An 18,206-nucleotide genomic window follows, 5' to 3' on the forward strand; every position below is an offset into this window, starting at 1 on the left:
GTGATGATATTAACCCCAAAGGGGCAAAAATTGGTTCTGGGGGGAGGATTCTTTTTATGTATAAAGCACAGATACAGTATATACACAGATATGCAGCCTATCTGCGATATTAGAATGCAATTTTATAAGTGGGATTCTCTTAGCTCTTAATGCATTACCTCATTTAGTCCTGGAAGCCACCTGTGAGGCCAACAGGTGGTCACCTGCCTTCTTTGTCCACCTGCCTTCTTTGCCCCACCGTTTATACCCTGCCTCTCCTCGTGCCCCCCACCCATGGGCCTCTCAGCTCTTCTTGAGTGAGGTGACTCCAAGGCATCCCTTGACAGCAGATGTGCCTCTTTAAACCATGTTTTTGTTATTGAAGAACAAAATGTTAATTAAATCCTAGCAGCATTATCAATGCTCTCAGAGAGCTTGGTTTTATGCTAATACTGACCATCTATCTCTTTTGGGGAGATGTACATGGACTTTTTTAAAAAAACAAAATAGAAAACAGCTCTACTCCTGAGGTGGTTAAAAGCCTTTCAAGATATTTACTTCCCAGAATCTCTAGGCTTAGCCTTTGTCTTCTCGTTTTAGCTTTTGGGTGGAAAAGGTAAGCGGCAGCTGTCATTCTCCTACCTTGCAGGTTGGAAAGTGATCGCTGAATGTTAATAGGGGCTGTGGCCCCTCCGTGGCAAAGTCTTATTAAATGGAACAGCATGTTCTTTTTCTAGGATGATTAATTTGGTCTGGCCTGGAGGTGGTGTGTGGGACTAAATGTTCTGTTCTTTCTAACCGCCTGATCTCTGAGCCATCTGAGATTTAGTTTCCCCTTCACGATTCACCGAAGTTTGCCTGTGACGAAACACACATGGATCCCTGCCTTCAGCAGGAGGGGGACGAGCTCTGCTCCACTGTGAGGTGTGGTCCACCGCGAAGATTGCCTGATTCCATGAGACGAAATAAATTCACGTATCAACATGCTGGTGGGAGGTCACTGTCTCCCGAGGCCTCCCTCTCCTGGGCAGTACACAGGAGCCATGGAAGAGTTTGACAAAACGGCTAAGAGATGTCATCGTCTCACAAAACACCTCCCCCTTGTGACACTTTTCTCCACACAGCTCCCCCTAGCCATGAATTCAAAGGAAGCGACAGAACTGAGTGAGCAGAAACATCCCTTTAAAATAGCAGATGATCATGGAGACAGTAAAAAGACCAGTGGTTACGGGGATTGGGGGGCAGGGAGAAATGAATAGGCACATTAGAGGAGTTTTAGGGCAACGAAGCTGCTCTGTACGATACTGCAATGGTGGGTCCATGTCGTCACACATGTGTCCAAGCCCAAAGGATGACCACCAAGAGTGAGCCCTAATGTAAGCTACGGACTCTGGGTGACAACGATGTGTCAGTATAGGTTCATTGAGTATAACAAATGTACCACTGTTGATAATGGGGGTGGCTCTGCATGGGCGGGGGCCAGTATGTGAGAAATTTCTGTACCTTTCTTTCAATTTTGCTGTGAATCTAAAACTTCTCTTAAAAAAATCTTTTCAAAAAGGGGGATAATGATGATAATATTAATAATAAAATGATCATAAAGAAATATAACCACTTCTGCAGGGCATGTTATATTCTCAATGCCTACTTGAAGAGCTGCTATATTAAATAGAAATGAAATTGAAGCTGATGTCAACCTTACTAAATGGGTGAGCATCATTTGAAACTTTTGAAGAACAAACATCTACAGTTTCCAAGTTATAAAAATGGTGTGATTCTCTTTTCAAAGCCTTGCATCCCAGGGGTTAGCCTTCACATAGTCCTCATCAAAGGCTATGAATACAATCCACCTGTGTACATCGAAGTAGACCATCTGACTCAGAATTTAAAGGCAGGAAGAGACTTGGGACTTCATCTTATCCAGTGGTTGGCAATCCTATCTGTGCATCAGACCCTTCTAGAAAACGGTACTCTGAATCGCAGCTGTGGGATGGGACCAGGGCATACAAATTTTTAATACGCTCCCCAGGAAATCCTAATACCTCTGAAACCAATGATATGATTCATCTCCTCATTGTTCAGAAAAGGAAACTGAGGCCCGAAATCTTACATGTAAATAACAACAAATGCAACCGTAATATAAATAATGACAGCTAATAAATGCAGAGTACTTATTATGTGCCGGGTGCTGTGATATGAGCTTTTATTAGATCTGATACCTAAGTTAAAGGCACTGTTATTATGCTCACTTTACAGATGAGGAGTCCGAGGTTCAGGGAGCTTAAGTAACTTGTTCAAGGTCACACAGCTAGTGGGTGGCAAAGCCAGCAGTCTGATCTTAGAGTCCTTATCCTCAACCACTAGGCTATATTGCCTTTTAAGACATAATTTTTATGTATTCTTCACGTAATAGAACCTGATCACTTTTGAGGCACTGAATTTATGGTCTTGTACTCCAGAGTAATATAAAATAGATATATTTTTTCATTTTAAAACTGCCCTCTTCTAGGCAAAATTCTGTTGTCTTTTATACTTTATCAGTCTCTGAGGAATTCCTAAGTTCTATGCTAAATGCTTCATGAATGATCTCTTTTAATCCTCTCAGCAATTCTGTGACGTAGGTACTCTTATCCCCACTTTAGAGATGAGAAAACTAAGGCTCAGAAAGCCTAATGCCTCGCTCCATGTCACCCAGCCAGCAAACTGTAGGGCAGGGATTTTAACCCAGGTCTGACTCCAAAAGCCAAGCTCTTCGTGTTTTCACTTTGCTGCTTCTATCTCACCTGCTGTAAACCCTCAGTCTCTCCCAGCCGTCGTATAGACTCAGAAGACGTAAGTTGCCATTATGGGGTGAGTCGTGCCCCCTCCCCCAGATATACAGAAGTCCTAACCCCCTGTGAATGTGACCTTATTTGGAAATGGGGTCTTTGCAGATGATCAAGTTAAGATGAAGTCTGTCGCCCTATGGAGAGGGGGAATTTAGACACAGAGACAGACGTGCTCAGAGGGAAGATGACATGAAGATACGGGGAGCAGATGGCGTCTACAAGCCGAGGAGAGAGATGTGGAACCGATCCTCCCTCAGAAGGCACTGATTCTGCCCACCTGGAATTTGGGCTTCCGGCCTTCAGCATCGTGAGACAACACATTTCTGTCTCTAAGCCACCCAGTGTGTGGTGCTTTGATAAGACAGCCCCAGGAATTAATACAAGTGTTTTCAAATGGAGCCTGTGGCCTCAGCCCTTCCATTTTGTTGCCATGAACAGCATCAGACCCCCCCTCCGCTTTCCCCAGCGTGGCACTGACCTTCGTCGAAGTGTTGAATGGTGCGGGTGGACACCACCACCGGGACCCCATTGGGAGTACGCTCACCGTCCGGTGACACCTGGAACAAAACAGGTGGCTTTGTGAGTCAAGCCTTTGGGGAACACGAGAAGAACTGAAGGAAGAAAGTCAAGGCTACAAGGGTGACTCACAAAAATTAAACTTAATTTAAAGGTTATGTTTCTAGACACTACCCAGCTTCCTTTTATGCCTCAGAGAAACAAAATAACCCCCTCCAAGGACGGGATTCCTGTTGTCACAGGAGCACTCCATTGTGCCTCGGCTCAGAGAGCTCCACACCCAACAGCAGCCACCAGGACTGGGGGAGCAAGAATTTAACGTGTGCATTCTGAAACCTGTGAGGCTAACCTCACCCTGCTCTCTCGCACACACAGACACAATCACCAGCCAGGCCTTTAGTCAACAAACTTGTCGAATACAGGAAGTTCATTGTTGGTTTTTCTGTTCCACACCCCAACCCTGTGTCTTTACTGCTGCAACCTCTTTCTAATTTTAACCTACTGCCCTGATATTTTTCCTCTTCTGTTATTTGTTATAGATATTTTAAACAGATTTTATATACCTACACATACACACACTCCCATGGAAAGAAAAATAGTTTACAAAAGAGAATATATTATATAATATCATTTTAGCAATAAAATAATCTAAATTATACCAGTGATAATTAACATTAATTAAATCTTGATTATAGGCTAAGTACTTTGCATATAGTATTTCATTTTGCTAATACTATTAATCATAAGAATATATGTTAACAAGTGAAGAGAGAAAAATAAAACTAGAGGACTTAATACCAACTCGTAAAGTGGGAACCTCCTGGGGAATACGGAAGACTTCTTTGGATTTTTGTAAGGGTTTGAATTGTTTAAAATAAACCTGTGTTCTTGAATGGATTATTAACTCTACCAAGAAATCATAAAATCTAAACATCAAACCATTTAGCCTAGATATTACAGCTGGCATCCACAGGTCCATACTTGGTGTGCACATTTGATTTATTTGACCCACAGAGTGTTTTAAGTATTTTAGAATCAGTTGCCAATTGTTAAAAATCAAGAGATTTCATTAACACTGCTTTCTAACGCCTAATGAAAAACTAGCATCTGGAAACACTAGTCCTCCTTACATTGGCGGGAGCCAGCAGCCTTCAGATGGGCCTTGGGACCCCAGCTCTCCATGGGCCCCACCCTGCAGCTCCTGGCGGCATGAAATTCCCAGACTTAGCTGGACTTGGAATCATCCGGGGAGCCTGAGAAACTACCGATGCCTGGGCCCACACCCAGGGATTGTAATTTTAATTGGTCTCAGGTGAGGCAAGACATCAGGTGTTTTAAAAGCAGCCCACGTAATTCTAATATGCATTCAGGTTTGAGGCCCACTCGGTAGGCATTTGAGTTTTCAGGCCGTTTCTTCAAATCCAACCTATTCTGAGCTCGAATTCCCTCTGCAACGTAATCAATACTAGTTCGTAGGTATTATTTTCCTCCTGTAGGGGTTTCCATGTTTAGCAAGGCTCCAAGTCTTAAATTGAATTGATGTAAGATGCACTGATAGTGGAAATTTAGGCTTTCTGTTCTCTGGTGATAGAAGATCTATGGAGAACTAGTCAGTCTCCTTGGTCTCAGCCCTTGAGAGCAACGTTCTAAAAAGAGGGTTCCAAAATGAGTTCTTCATACATCCCAACAGCTGAAGAGTTTTAAAAATATTGACGCCTGCCCTCACTCCCATGCACAGTTTCTGATTTAATTAGTCTAGTATGCAGCTTGGGCATCACAAGTTTTAAAAGTTTCCCAAGTAATTCTAATGTGCAGCTAAGACTGTGAACTACTGATCTAAACCTGGGTTTCTCGTTCTCAGCACTATGGGCACTTTGGGCCAGATCATTCTTTGGTGTAGGGGGCTGTCCTGTGCATTGTAGGGTGTCTAGCAGCACCCCTGGCCTCCACCCACTGGATGCTAGCTATTAGCAACCCTCCCTGAGTTGTGACAATCAAAAATATCTCCAAACGTTGCCAAGTGTCCTCCACGGGGCTAGGGGTATGGGGGGGGGTGATAACTCACAGTTGAAAACTGCTGGTCTAAACCTACTTGGGGGCAGGTACCAAATGGCTTCATAGTGAAGTTTCTTAAAGCCGGCAGTTCTATAGGCTCCCACCTTTTCCAATTCCTGATCCAGCCAGTCTTAGAGGGGCTCAGAACCTGCATTTTTATCAGTCTCCTTGATGGATTCTAGAGGTTTGAGCCCGTCATCAATCATCTCTATGCAGTGAGCACCGGGCAGGCAGTTTATCCTTCTGTCCTCTGTAACGCCACCTACGAGTAGCCCAGGGGTCTCCAACCTTTTTGGCACCAGGGACTGGTTTCAGGGACAATTTTTCCATGGACTGGAGGGCTGGCGGGGGGAGGGGGACAGCGGAGCTCTGTGACCCAGTCCCTAACAGACCATGGACTGGTACCGGTCCACAGCCTGGGGGTTGGGGACCACAGTAGTAGCCAATGTCCCTGTGACTGCTACTGTGCTACCTTGTAAGTCTCTTCTTCCGATTCAGTCTCTTGGTCTTCTACTCTCTGCGGAACACTCATTTGGTTACCCATTTTTCCTGCAACAGAGAAAAAAAAGATTAAGGAAGAGAGAAATAAACAAAAACCAAAACCAAACCAAAGCCTTACGTGGGAAGCTGAGGCGCAGAAACCTGGCAAGTTACCTGTGGGTGAGCTATCACCAGCCGAAGTTAGAACAAATTGCTGGTATTTGTTTTGGGCAACGGAGAGGAGATTTTGGATTCATATAGTCAACAGAATTAAAGTCAAATGCAGCCACAATTTTCAACTGCATTTCATTGCTGAGGGGAAATACTTATTACCCTTAAAAGTATATTTGGTGTAGGTAACGTTTTTTTCCTAGAGTCACAGCTATCATATTATGGAGATTTAGAATGAGGGTAATTGAGACAATACTTATAATTTTTAGCTTTCCCTGATCCTCAAACTAAATTAATCCCCCTGTTAGAACCTCTCATGGCATTTAGCACTGCTCGTATTGTATACTTATTGGGTATATTTTCATTCATTCATTGATTAAACAAATACGGTGACGTGTCACTTAATGATGGGAATATGTTCTGAGAAATGTATTCTTAGGTGATTTTGCCATTGTGCAAACATCGTAGTGTACTAACACAAACCTAGGCGGTGTAGCTTACTATACACCTAGGCCGTATGCTACAGCATGAATTGCCCACTGAATACCACGGGCAATTATAAAACCGTGCTAAGTATTTGTGTATCTAAACATAGAAAAGGTACAGTAAAAATACAGTATTAGAATCTTACAGGACCACTGTTTATATGCAGCCTGTTGTTGACCGTCCTTTTGCTGCTCATGACTGTATATATTGAGCACAACTGTACCTAATGCTGTACCAGGTACCACGGTCACAGCTGTGAATTAAACAGACAAGGCCCTCTGATTTCTTGGGCTGAAACCTGGTAAGCAGACAAACAAGAAACAAATGGACAATAAATCTACCAACTAGGCCATTTCCAATAGTTCAAGGCAGCATGGTACAGTGGTTATGGGCACAGAGTCTAGAGCAAGACTGCCTGGGCTTGAATCCACTCTCTGCCCCTCAAAGCTGTGTGTCCTTGGGAGAGTTAATTAGCCTCTCTGTCCCTCATATGACTGCTACAAGGACTCAACGTGTTAATGCTTAAAAATGGTTAAAACAACATCTGGCTCAGGATAAACAAAATGTATGTGTTTGTTAAACAAAAACACATAGGGTTCTATGTTCTGAATAAAAGTAAATTAATAGCATAACACGAGATGGGGCCAGTGTGGGAGAAAGTAGGGGGTGGCTGTGCTGGGTAGAATGGTTCTAGAATGACCAGTAACATCATCATCATCCCAGAGTTGGAAAGCAAAAATGGAATTAATTTAATTTGTCTTTCTTCCCCAATAAATTGTAAAGTACAATGAGGTCAAGGCAGTGTTTGCTTTTATCCAACTTTATAACTCTTCTTAGCAGTGGGTTTGCATTGATTGGGAGCTCAATTATTATTTATTAGTTGAATGCAGGGAACAACCATTAATAACTACTGCTCACTGGGCAGGCGCTGACCTAGGTACATGATTACATCATCACTGAACCTCTCAAGAGTCTTGCTATAATGATAACGACAATGGTAAATAATTATTTAGCATGTGCTCAATTCCAAGCTCTGTTTTCCAAGTGCTTTACAGGGGCAAAGGGTCCTGCAGCAGCCCTGTGAACCACAGGTGTTATGATTTCATTCTCAATATGAGGAAGCTGAAGCCCAAGGAGGTTAATTTACTTCCCAGAGATCACCAGTTAACAAGGGTAGAAGCAAGACTCAAACACAGTGTGCCTGTGCTCCTAACCACCATAATGGTCGGCATATCTTTAACTCCCCTAAGAAAGGAGGGAACTGAGCCTCCAAAACTCAGCCAGGGACGCACATCCAGAAAACGGAGACTTGACTCAAGCATGTCTGATTCCAGAAGGAGGATCATTTCAGCCACCCCAAAGACCTGCTGTCTTGCTATCTAAAGTTCCTTTTTGCACACACAATTCTGCTGTAGCTTAGCTCCAAAGACCTGGCCACTGCCTCATCTGCTCTAGCGGCTCTCAGAATGAAAATTAGGACTTTTGATTTCTGGCTGAAAGGAGCCAATGTGTCACCAAGGTTTCCTGCAGGCTTCTTGCCCTTATATGAGTTTCTACTCCCTGGTAACAGATGCATTGAGGAATAGGAAATTAGGGCGGCCAAAAAAAGGGTCATGGATCCTGCCACCTGCTCTCTTGCAGGAATTTGATCATAACCACATTTGAGGATTTTATATGTTTTCGAACCACACCATGTAACAAAGCTGAGCAGTGCTAAAACATACAGGACACTTGTTCTTCTGCATCATTTTCTATTTATAAAATCCACAACACACACACTTACAACAGACCATCACTTCTTTCTGTAAATGGGACATTATGAGTATAACATTGAATCCTCAAGACCAGGGTCAGCAATCAACAGCTGTGGCTAAATCCAGCTTGCTGCCTGTTTTAGTAGGCCAGTGAGCTGAGTTTCACATTTATAAAGGGTTTAAAAAAGAATCAGAAGAATCATAGATTGTGACACATGAAAATTATATGAAAGACTAATCTCAGCATCCGTAAATAAAGTTTTATTGGAAGATAGCCATGCCCTTTTATTTATATATTGTCTATGACTGCTTTCATGCTCTAAAGGCAGAGTTGAGTGGCTGCAACAGAGACCATATGGCCTGCAAAGCCTAAAATATCTACTATCTGGCCCTTTACAGAAAGTTTACCAGGATTCGAACCTACCATGTATAAAAATAATGACAACTCTAACCACCATAGTAATGATAAAGTAATAACAGTAACAACATTTGGTGGGTGCTTACCATGTGTTGAGAAACTGTTCTAGGAGCTTTATTTGTATTAAAACTTTTACTACAGATTTACTCCTTGCAGCAAATCAACAAGGAAGCGGTATTAGTATTCCAATTTTGCTGATGCAGAAACGAGGTACACAGGTTAAACGTGTTGGCCAAGGTTACACACAAACACCTGTGTACATATATGCACATTCAAGAAGACATGCACACACACCATGTCTTTATCTAAATTCAGCTTTCAACAAGTTTAAAAATTATTATTTAACAATGAGTTTACAAATTTTTAAAGCTCCTATTGAACTTAAATTCAATACTGATTGGGTGCTACTTTCTTGAGGTTATGAAATATCTCGAAGCTGGAAGATATGTGACATAGGCAGGCAGAAGAGGAGCTTTTTCATTCCACAGAGTTGGGGGTTACATTATCCCAATCATTGCCCGTTTTAGGTAGCCTCTCAGCAACTTCAGGGTCAAGAGGAATGAAAGAAGAACTGCAGCAATTACCTGGATTCAGATAATGTCACTTTCCACCAGCAGTTATAATATATGTGTTGTGAAATTGCTCCTGCCTGTCGATCAAATTTTTTAAAGAGCAGGATTTATATGGTACAAAAGCGAAAGGTTACTGCCACCTATGGGCCGATGTCGGTATGAGCGGAAATGAATTGATTCCACCTGCAGGGCGAGGTCTAAATGACTGGGGGTCAAAGGGAGCTTTTTGATGTTGAGCAATTAAACCTTCTGTTAACCATTGGCAAGAGGATGGCAAGTCCTTCAATGCCAAAAAAGCACTGAAACTAGTAACACAATAATAACTGCATCTGACAGGTATGGGGAGCTAGCCACCTGCCAGGCGGGCCCTGAAGCTCAGTGTAGCACACAGGACAGGGATGTGGGCGTTGGGAATCCCTGCTCACCACGGACGGAATGAGTGACTGAGCCTCGCTGGGCTCAGTTTTCTCATCTGCAAAATGGATTTAATAATATCCTCCATCCCAAGGGGTGGTTGTGAGAATTACGAGAATTAACGTATGCAGAGTGCCCTGAGCAGGGCAGGACACACAGTGAGCACCAGGCGAGTGTCAGCCTGGTCAGGGTCGTTGCTGTTGTCATCATTGCCCTTTGCAGTCAGTGTCCCCCAAAGGTGCCTGGTCATGGGAACCCACTGAGGAACCTGGCGGCGTTTATGTTCCCCAGGGTCCTGTCACCGACAGTCAAGTCGGGGCCCTGGAATTTATATTTTTAGCTGATACCCCCTTGGTTCTTGGGATCAGACACCTATAGAAAATATCGTGGCGGTGACTGTCTTCAAGGTTTTCCCGGGAATGAGCGTGTTCTAGGACGCAGGACTTTCATGTGAAACCCAGAAAGTCTTGCATGAACCAGAATGACCTGGGTACCCTATCAGCTGCTCAAGAGCTCTGAGACAGAGAGTTTTTAAGAAAAATCCCCACTGCACAGATGGGAAAACTGAGGCTCAAGGTGATTCAGATAATAATTCCTGTCTGTGATGAAGTTTTCTCCAGTCCTCAACAAATGAGAAAAACAGATCAGAGTTTTTCCAAGATAAATTATACTGTTGAAAGAGCTCTCTTGCATTTGGAAAAAGAAAAAGTGTGACTGGGATGTTAAAACGGCCTTTCTTCCATGAACCGATGGTAGTCTGATGGTTTTGTTTTTATGACCTTACTTGACATGAAACACATAAGCTACCCTATGGGAAGGGGGCTTGTTTTTGAAATTGCACTTTTTAGCTGTGGGTTAAGTCCATTGTGGGGGTTCAGGTGAGAAAGCCTTGTTACTTCCCCACCTCCCACCTGCAGTCTGGAGGCCACACATGGGAATCACCTGTGGAGTGTCAAGATCCACGCTCAGGCCCCAGCCAGACTGGTGACAGCGATCCTCTGGGGGTGGGGCCGGGCATTGGTATATTTTCTAGATTTCTAGTTTATTTCCATGGCTGAGAGCCTCTGTTTTGGATATTTGGGGGGTGACTGAGCAAGTGTCCCCTTGGGTCAGAGATCTCTCCTGGACGCCGCCTACGTTGACACAGAGACCCAGGCCCAGGGATTCTCAGGTGGAGGAGTGGCCTCGGCCTTCAGGGTCCGGACATCACTGTCAGCTCAGGCATCTGAATCCATTCACAACCCTCCCAGGGCATTGCTTTGCGGCCCGCTGCTTTATCAGCCTGAAAATCCAGAGAACCATCCTGGGCCACCGGGTTCCCTTGCCCCAGAAGCATGCGGAGGGCTTGTTTCTCAACATCGTCTGCTTTCCAGCCGTCAGCTCAGCAGCAGGCGGGCACGCCCCGCGGGCGAAGGGCGGGGGCTGCCTGAGTTGCCCACGCTCTGGTGCTTCTCTGGGGCACCCCTTTTTCTCCTTGGGACAAGAGCTCTGGAGTGAGACAGGCCTCCTTACAAATCCCACAATTCACGAGGCTTTGGGCAAGGCACCTGATCCCTCTGAAGGCACCTTTCTTGTGGAAAACGTGGAAAGTGACAGTATTCATAATGGTGACAATAATAAACAGCTTTGGGGTGTTTTCTCTGTGCCGTGCAGTTCTGATTTGCACGTATTTTCTTCTCTTGGTTCTCCCAACAACTGTCCAGGTTAGGAACTTTTATTTTCCCAGTTTCCTGATGAGAAACGGAGGCACAGAGAAGTTTCGGCACTTACCCTGCTGTCCAAGTACATCACAGTATTGTGGGGAGGCTTAAATGAGATAGGCCTGTGCCTGGCAGGGCAGCACCCCTGGGCAGTGTTAGTGATATGTAGAAGGTTCCCGACTCACAATGGTCCAACTTAAAATATCTCGACTTTATGACGGGTTTATTGGGGTGTAATTCATTAGAATAAAATATAAAGTATTTATTGCAGATTCATTTTTGCAATAGGAAATTAAAATTGTAACTAAGAATATGTGTGGTAAGGTCTAAAGTGAGGATTGCACAGTTGAATGGTCACTGATCATTGTTGTAAGGATTTAGCACGAGGGGTTGGCAGTAGTCAGGCAAGCAACTGTTAGTTGTTACTAATATTATTTATGTCTCTTGTTAGTGTTATAATCCCATGAGCTCTCTGATCCTGCCCATGAGTGAACTGGCCACCTGGAAGCTGCCCTCGAATCCCTCCTCTTTTACACTAGTGATTGATGGTCCGCGTTGCCTCGTTGTGGTTGCAGGTTAACAATAAGCCCCCCCCCTGGGAACAGGCCAAACACCAAACACGATACTGCCCACCGTGGGTGGAGAAAGAGCATTTCTGAAACTTCATCGCCAGCAGGCGGCTAAATGACTGTAGAATGGAAGGGGGAGGTCCTTGCAGGGTGGCATGGTGACAGAATTAGTCACCAAGTAAACAAGAAACACCTTCGATCAATGCAATGGAATGTCGGCAAACCATGGCCCTCCTCACTGCCCGGCCTAGGGCGACGCCAACATGGCCAGGCTGGCACACCCGGCAGAACCAGCCTTGTGCCCCCAACCCCAACAGCAATGTCAATACTCAAATGAATAAGGAGAACAGACTTGCTCGCCTGGCCCCACAGCCCTGCTCGCCCCTGGGCCATGCACAGGGCTGGCAATGTGGTAGCTATTATCAGGGCCACGATGTACAGCGATGCAGGTTGCTCCCTGCACAAGGTGGGAACAGGGGACTGAAATCCAGCCCTTGCTGTGCTGCCCAAGCTGTGACCCTGGTATGGGACTTTGTGGGTCCAGAGGAAGGGGAACCTTTGTCAAAATCTCCTTGGGTGCCTTAGGAATGCTTGGTAGTTGATGTACTGTTATTGGAGCACTCAGTCGTGTTTGCATAAGTGCTTGGTGATCCTAGAAAGCTTGCAGCTCACTATCGGATTCTTAGTATTGCACCAAACATCTTTGAGCCAATCATGAGAGCAGGTAATGTTAACTGAAGGCTCACTGTGTGCCAGGATGAGCTCAGCAGGGCACAGAATACAAGGTGGCACCACCCTCAGGGCCGGACAGGTGCAGAATTGGCCCTGGAGAGTGAGCACCGAGCACCTCCCTACACTTTGCCCTGCAGGTCCCCACCAGCTTCACCCTCACCCTGGCCCCGCACATATGTTGTCTCCTTTTTCCCCTACGAAGCCCATTATTCCCCCGTTGCACATATGAAGAGGCCGAGGCCGAGTGATGGAATCCCCTCTCCTCACCAACGCAAGCCTTGCTAATCCTGCCTGTGCGAGAGTAGCAGAAAGCCACGGAGAGGCAGAGCTGGGGTTTGAACCCGGGGCCACAGGACTCGGGCACTCAAATCCTCACCCTCTTCACCGCACAACACTTGGCTGAGGCAAGAGAAGCTGCTGACAGGGCGACAATCAACAGGGATTTAACCCTGGGGCAGGACAGCCGAGCCCGCATGGAGTGGAGGCGACCTCCCTGAAGCCTTTGAAATCCCTCTCCCTGTGGGTCTCTTGTCATCGTAGACCAGCCAGGATCAACGGGCTCCTCCAGGCCCACGGCTTTCCCAAAGCCCGTGCCTTTCTCCTAAAAAGGAAACTCTTCCAGGTTCCAGAACTCTTTGGAAAAAAGGATCCTCTGTGGTTTGGGACATTGGTTTGTTCCCCCTCAGCCCCTAAAATTAAAAACTACTTTAGCACGCCCCCTCTCTTGTCTTCTATTTAGGGAGAAAGCTCAATAGATACACCCCCGATATACACACCCCGGGGGCGTCATCGGAGTGGGACCCGGACCAGGCACAAAATCTACGGGACGCCAAGACATCGTCATGGAGATGAAGAGAGTTTCAACACAACACTTTAGAAAATCAAAATGAACGCTGTTATTGGTCCTATCTTTACCTAATATGTTGCTACATTGTTCATTATGGATGTCTTGACGTTAATTTTTAATTTTTAAGTATTATCTTAAAATACAATTTATTGTAATGACTTTTTTGGTGTCCCTTAAATCTTGCACCTGAGGTGACTGCCTCACTGGCTCTACCCTCTTCCTGGCCCTGGCTGAATTCCCCTTCCACAGCTTCCTTTTTGTAAGACCCTGGAACCAGCTCCTACTCCCCCACCCCCAGCCTTGCTTTCCTAACTGCAAGATGGAGATGATGGTAACCACAGCGACAAAACCTACAGCCGATGGTTGCTAAGTGCACAGATGTTCACGCACATTCGTCCTCTCAGTCCTTTGATCTCAGTTCTGCTATCAGGCTCATATTACAGCTGAGGAAACTGAGGCCCAGAGGGCTGAAGGAATTTGCCGCAGGGCACCCAGCCAGCCTGGGGTGGGGCAGGATCGGTCTTGCTCCAGGGCACCCACGCTCTAATCACAACAGCTCTTCCTGGCTGCACATACACAGCAGCCTGGTGCAGCACCTGCCTCACAGGGTAAGCTTGAGTGTTAAATGAGATTCACAAGTCCTTTTCCCTGTCTCCCTCACTTCTTCAGACAATGCCCGAGGTGCAGATCCAAAGTTCCCCTGGCTACGGGGGATTCTTGCCGTGACAAATTCCCAAACCGCACAGTGTACCCTCCACCCACTGATTCTCACCAAGTCCTGCACCTGAAACGGCCCCTGCTGGTTCCATGCAGATAGGAGCTACTTACATTGCTATGCGCCTGACAGTGCCCACGTTGCCATTTAATCCCTGTAAGACTAAAGACTTTTAGGTAAGCGATCTTTGGGTCCATTTCACAGATGGTGACACTGAGGCTCACATACAGCCAAGGCCACACAGTGAAGAGATGGCAGAGCTGGGGTCAGACTCAACCCGCTTTGACCCTGGGCCTTTATATTTCACTGCCTGCCACAAAAACAAACCCACATGCCAGGCCTAGAGGATCTGAAAGCACTTACCTGTTGGGCCCCTGTGGGGGTATGCTCAGCCCCCTGGTGTCACCTGGAGCTGCTCCTGCTTGGGATCCTGTGTCTCCAGCTGGTGCTGCCCAGTGCCAGGCTGTCAGCTGAGCCCGGCTCCCTGCCCTTCGCTTCCTTGTCCGGGGCCTGCTGGCTGAGCACACAGAGCAGGACAAACACCAGCCTGGGTGGAGTCCAGCCCTCTCCCCGCACCATCCTATAGAAACAGCTTCTCTTCCTGGAGTCAGGGCTGCCCTCACGACTCCAATAAAAACCGAGCACCTGATTTCTCTCGCATTAGTGTCTCCCTGGCACCCCAAGCATCCTGGCCAGTGCCCCTCACACACTGAGGCTGCCGGGTTGACCTGGGCAGCCGATTACCCCTCCCAGTACCCCAAGGTCATGGGCAGAGCAGGGAAAACTTGTTTCGTGAGATTTTGCGGTTCTGTCTGCCTTTTGCCTTCATTTATTCCAGATCACCTCCACCACCACCTCACCACTTGATCAGAAGGAAATAGCTTCCCGTCGACTGTCCACCCCCAGTCTTGCAACCATCATTCTCGAGGGGCTCTGGATGCTGGACAGCAAGGAGCCGCAGGGTGGCTTATTGCTCTGAAGACAGAGTATGACATTGGAAAGGGCTTTCTTTTTCTCTGCAGGCCAGGAACTTAAGATAGGCTATGTAACTTATTTAATTCCAGCAGGGAATTTTATTAAAGTGTCTTACAAGGACATATATAATACAGTAGGAGAGCATGAATTACAATATAGCAAAAGAAGATTAAAAAAAACAAAAGTGGGGACATCAAGTGAGAATAAGATCAAAAATAAATGTGCATGTTGATTTACAGACTTGCTAGGAAGGGTTCACAGATATGGCTTTGAGCTTCCTAACAGCCAATGCAAAAAGAGAACCATGATGAGTTACACTACTCCGTGCTCTTGAGACAAACATTCAAGAGAAATGCAAACTAGTAATTACTGTGGCTTTATTCAACAGTATGTGTTGAGTGTACTCAGGCTATATATAGGCTTGAGTTTAGAGAGGTGAGTAAAAGAGGCAGGGTTTCCACCCTCTTTGGGTCATTGTCATTGAATACAGAGTCCTATAAATATAAACATAGAATCACAGAGCGAGATCCTCATTATGAAAGAAAAGCTAGGCAGCTGAGAGAGAGAAACAGAGAGAGCTAGAGAAGGCCTCTTTCAGTAATCAACATTTAAGGAACAAATTACTATTTAAATAAATGCTGAATGCCACAATCAGACGCATCATAATTAGGGCCGTGAACTCGATTCCGCTCAGCACTGTGCATTTAAATCTGGAATGTAATAAACCCAATTATTAAGCAGCTGCCGTGCACACATACTGTGCCAACACGAGCTGCAGAGGCAGTCAGGCCTGGGGGCTTGAGAGCTGGGCTGTGGGCCTGGGCTCGGACGGACAAGGGCTGAAATATTGATTCCTAGGGACCCGCTGTGTGGTTGCGAGCAAGCACCTCTCTAAGACTCTGGTAGTCCCCTTGGCTGTGAGCTCCTTTGTGCTTATTTTGCATCTGTTTTTGTACCCGCATCTCCCAGCACACTGCAGAATGGTTTCCCTACTACAGGGCAGGTACTCTGCAACTCCTGGCTGAATGGACTTGTTCCATTCTTAAATTTCACATCATGATAACGGCCGTTTGGATGGCATTTTATTCTTTGCAAAGCCTTTTGCATCCATCCATCCATCTCATTTATGTTCACACTGGAATTAGGATTTTTTGCACCTAATTTATAGAAGAATGTGAGGTTTAGGGACATGAGTGACTTAGGTGATTTAAAAAAATCATTTGGTTCGGGCACTTAGCAGCCCGTCTGGAGAATGGTAGACAATCATCAGGTGTTAACCGGTGTGGTCGGCAGTAGTGGGGAGGGGGGGAAGGCTACTTAATTTGCAGGATCCAGTGCAGAACAAACATGATGAGCCCCTTGTTCTAAAATCAAGGAAAGTTCTGCCAAAGGTACTAAACTGTAAAGTTTTTTTGTTTATTTCAGTCTCTCCCTCTCTACTTGTAAAGTATTTTATTTGTTCCTCAAAGTCATTCAAGATAAAGAAGAATTAAAAATTTAAATTATTAGCATGAATTTTACCATTCGTCCGTTATATCATGCAGTGCCGGTTTGAAATGCAGTGGGCTGGAGTGAGAATCACCAAAGTTACACAAGCCATATTTTGTAGCTTGAACAGGAGTACATGTTACTAAAATAGTGTGAATGTTACACAAAACTAATTCAACTGGTTTTTACTTCACTTCTAGACGCTCACATGTTCTACCCACACTTTCTACCTTGAGTTGATCGATGAGTAAGGAACGACAGAAGGAAAAACTCTGGGTTGCCCTCGCTTTCCCTTTCTTGCTGTGTCATCGTTTTCAGCACAAGTGGTTGGCCAGTGCAGGGAGGTAACGTCAGTCAGAAAGGATGGGACAGGATTCTTCTGTTGTTCATGTTTCCTAGAATGTATTGCCGTTTTCCTGTATTGGAGACAATTTCTGATTTGTGTGGAATGCACGGCCTCTCAGGGCTGTCAGGGTCCCCATGTGCTCAGTGGCAGATGTAACACATTTATCTTCTACCCTCCCTGAGGCTCACTAAACACCATGTGTCATGAGTCCACTGGAATTCTCTGCTCGTGGGCTTCATGGATGCTATATGTGAACAGGCAGCAAGGAACAGTGGACACACATATTACATGTATGTCATGCGCATGCTTCATCATCCCATCAGATTTTACTTACGCAAGTTCAAACATAACAGGTCCACTTATCCGTGGACTTTCTTCTGCCTCTGCCACCCCAGAGATAGCAGGACCAACTCCTCCTCTTCCTCCTCCCCCTCAGCTGACTCAATGTGAAGACAACAAGGACAAAGACCTTTATGATGATCCACTTTCACTTAATGAATAGCAAATATACGTTCTCTTCCTTATGATTTTCTTGAAGCATTTTCTGTTATCTAGCTTACTTCATTGTAAGAATACAGAATATAATACACATAACATACAAAATATGAGTTCGTTGACTGTTTTCATCATCAGTAAGGCTTCTGGTCAACAGTGGACTCTTAGGACTTAAGTTTCCAGTGAGTCAAAAGTTATACTAGGATTTTCAACTGCAGGAGGTTGGTACCCAAAACCCTAAGATTTTCAAGATGGCGGCCACAGAGCATCAAACCAAGGGCCCCCGGCGGAGGTAGAAGCAAGTCTTCAAAAGTGCAAACTTTTTGGTGGAAGAATTGACTTCCTAGTGTTGACAGGGTGGGGACTTCACTGAGAGTGGAGTTTCTCGCTGCCATGCAGACTTTAGGTGGTGCTCACCCTCATGTCCCATGACTTGGTTGCCTCTTAAACTTCTGGCTTTATGAACTCCACCCCTCTTCAAATATTGACAGACTCATGAGGTTGTCAGCTCCTGTTATCAAACTGCTGTCCTGGGAACCTGGATAGAGCTTGTTGCTGAGTTGAAAAGAGTCATTGGAAACCAGAAATCTGAAATCATCTCCACAGCACCCTTTCCTGGGCTTGGCCCCACGCATCGTGAAAACATTCTGTCCTCATCTATATAAG

General features: G+C 45.5%; 1 protein-coding gene across 4 annotated transcripts in view; it reads right to left on the minus strand.

Annotated features, from left to right (window-relative positions):
• The window catches only part of BCAS1 (brain enriched myelin associated protein 1), an 86,918-nt gene extending 71,969 nt beyond the window's left edge, over positions 1 to 14,949 (minus strand). For all 4 annotated transcript variants that reach the window (XM_045529579.1, XM_045529578.1, XM_045529577.1 and 1 more), the window contains exons 1-3: positions 14,600 to 14,949; positions 5,851 to 5,927; positions 3,286 to 3,364 (exon numbers count right to left, since the gene is read on the minus strand). In XM_045529579.1, coding sequence (XP_045385535.1) covers positions 3,286 to 3,364; positions 5,851 to 5,922 — 151 coding nt within the window. In that variant the 5' untranslated portion in view covers positions 5,923 to 5,927; positions 14,600 to 14,949. The remainder of the gene's footprint in view (positions 1 to 3,285; positions 3,365 to 5,850; positions 5,928 to 14,599) is intronic.
• Positions 14,950 to 18,206: the final 3,257 nt, after the last annotated feature.

The sequence above is a fragment of the Lemur catta genome, chromosome 17 (assembly GCF_020740605.2).
Source record: "Lemur catta isolate mLemCat1 chromosome 17, mLemCat1.pri, whole genome shotgun sequence".
Taxonomy (NCBI): Eukaryota; Metazoa; Chordata; class Mammalia; order Primates; family Lemuridae; genus Lemur; species Lemur catta.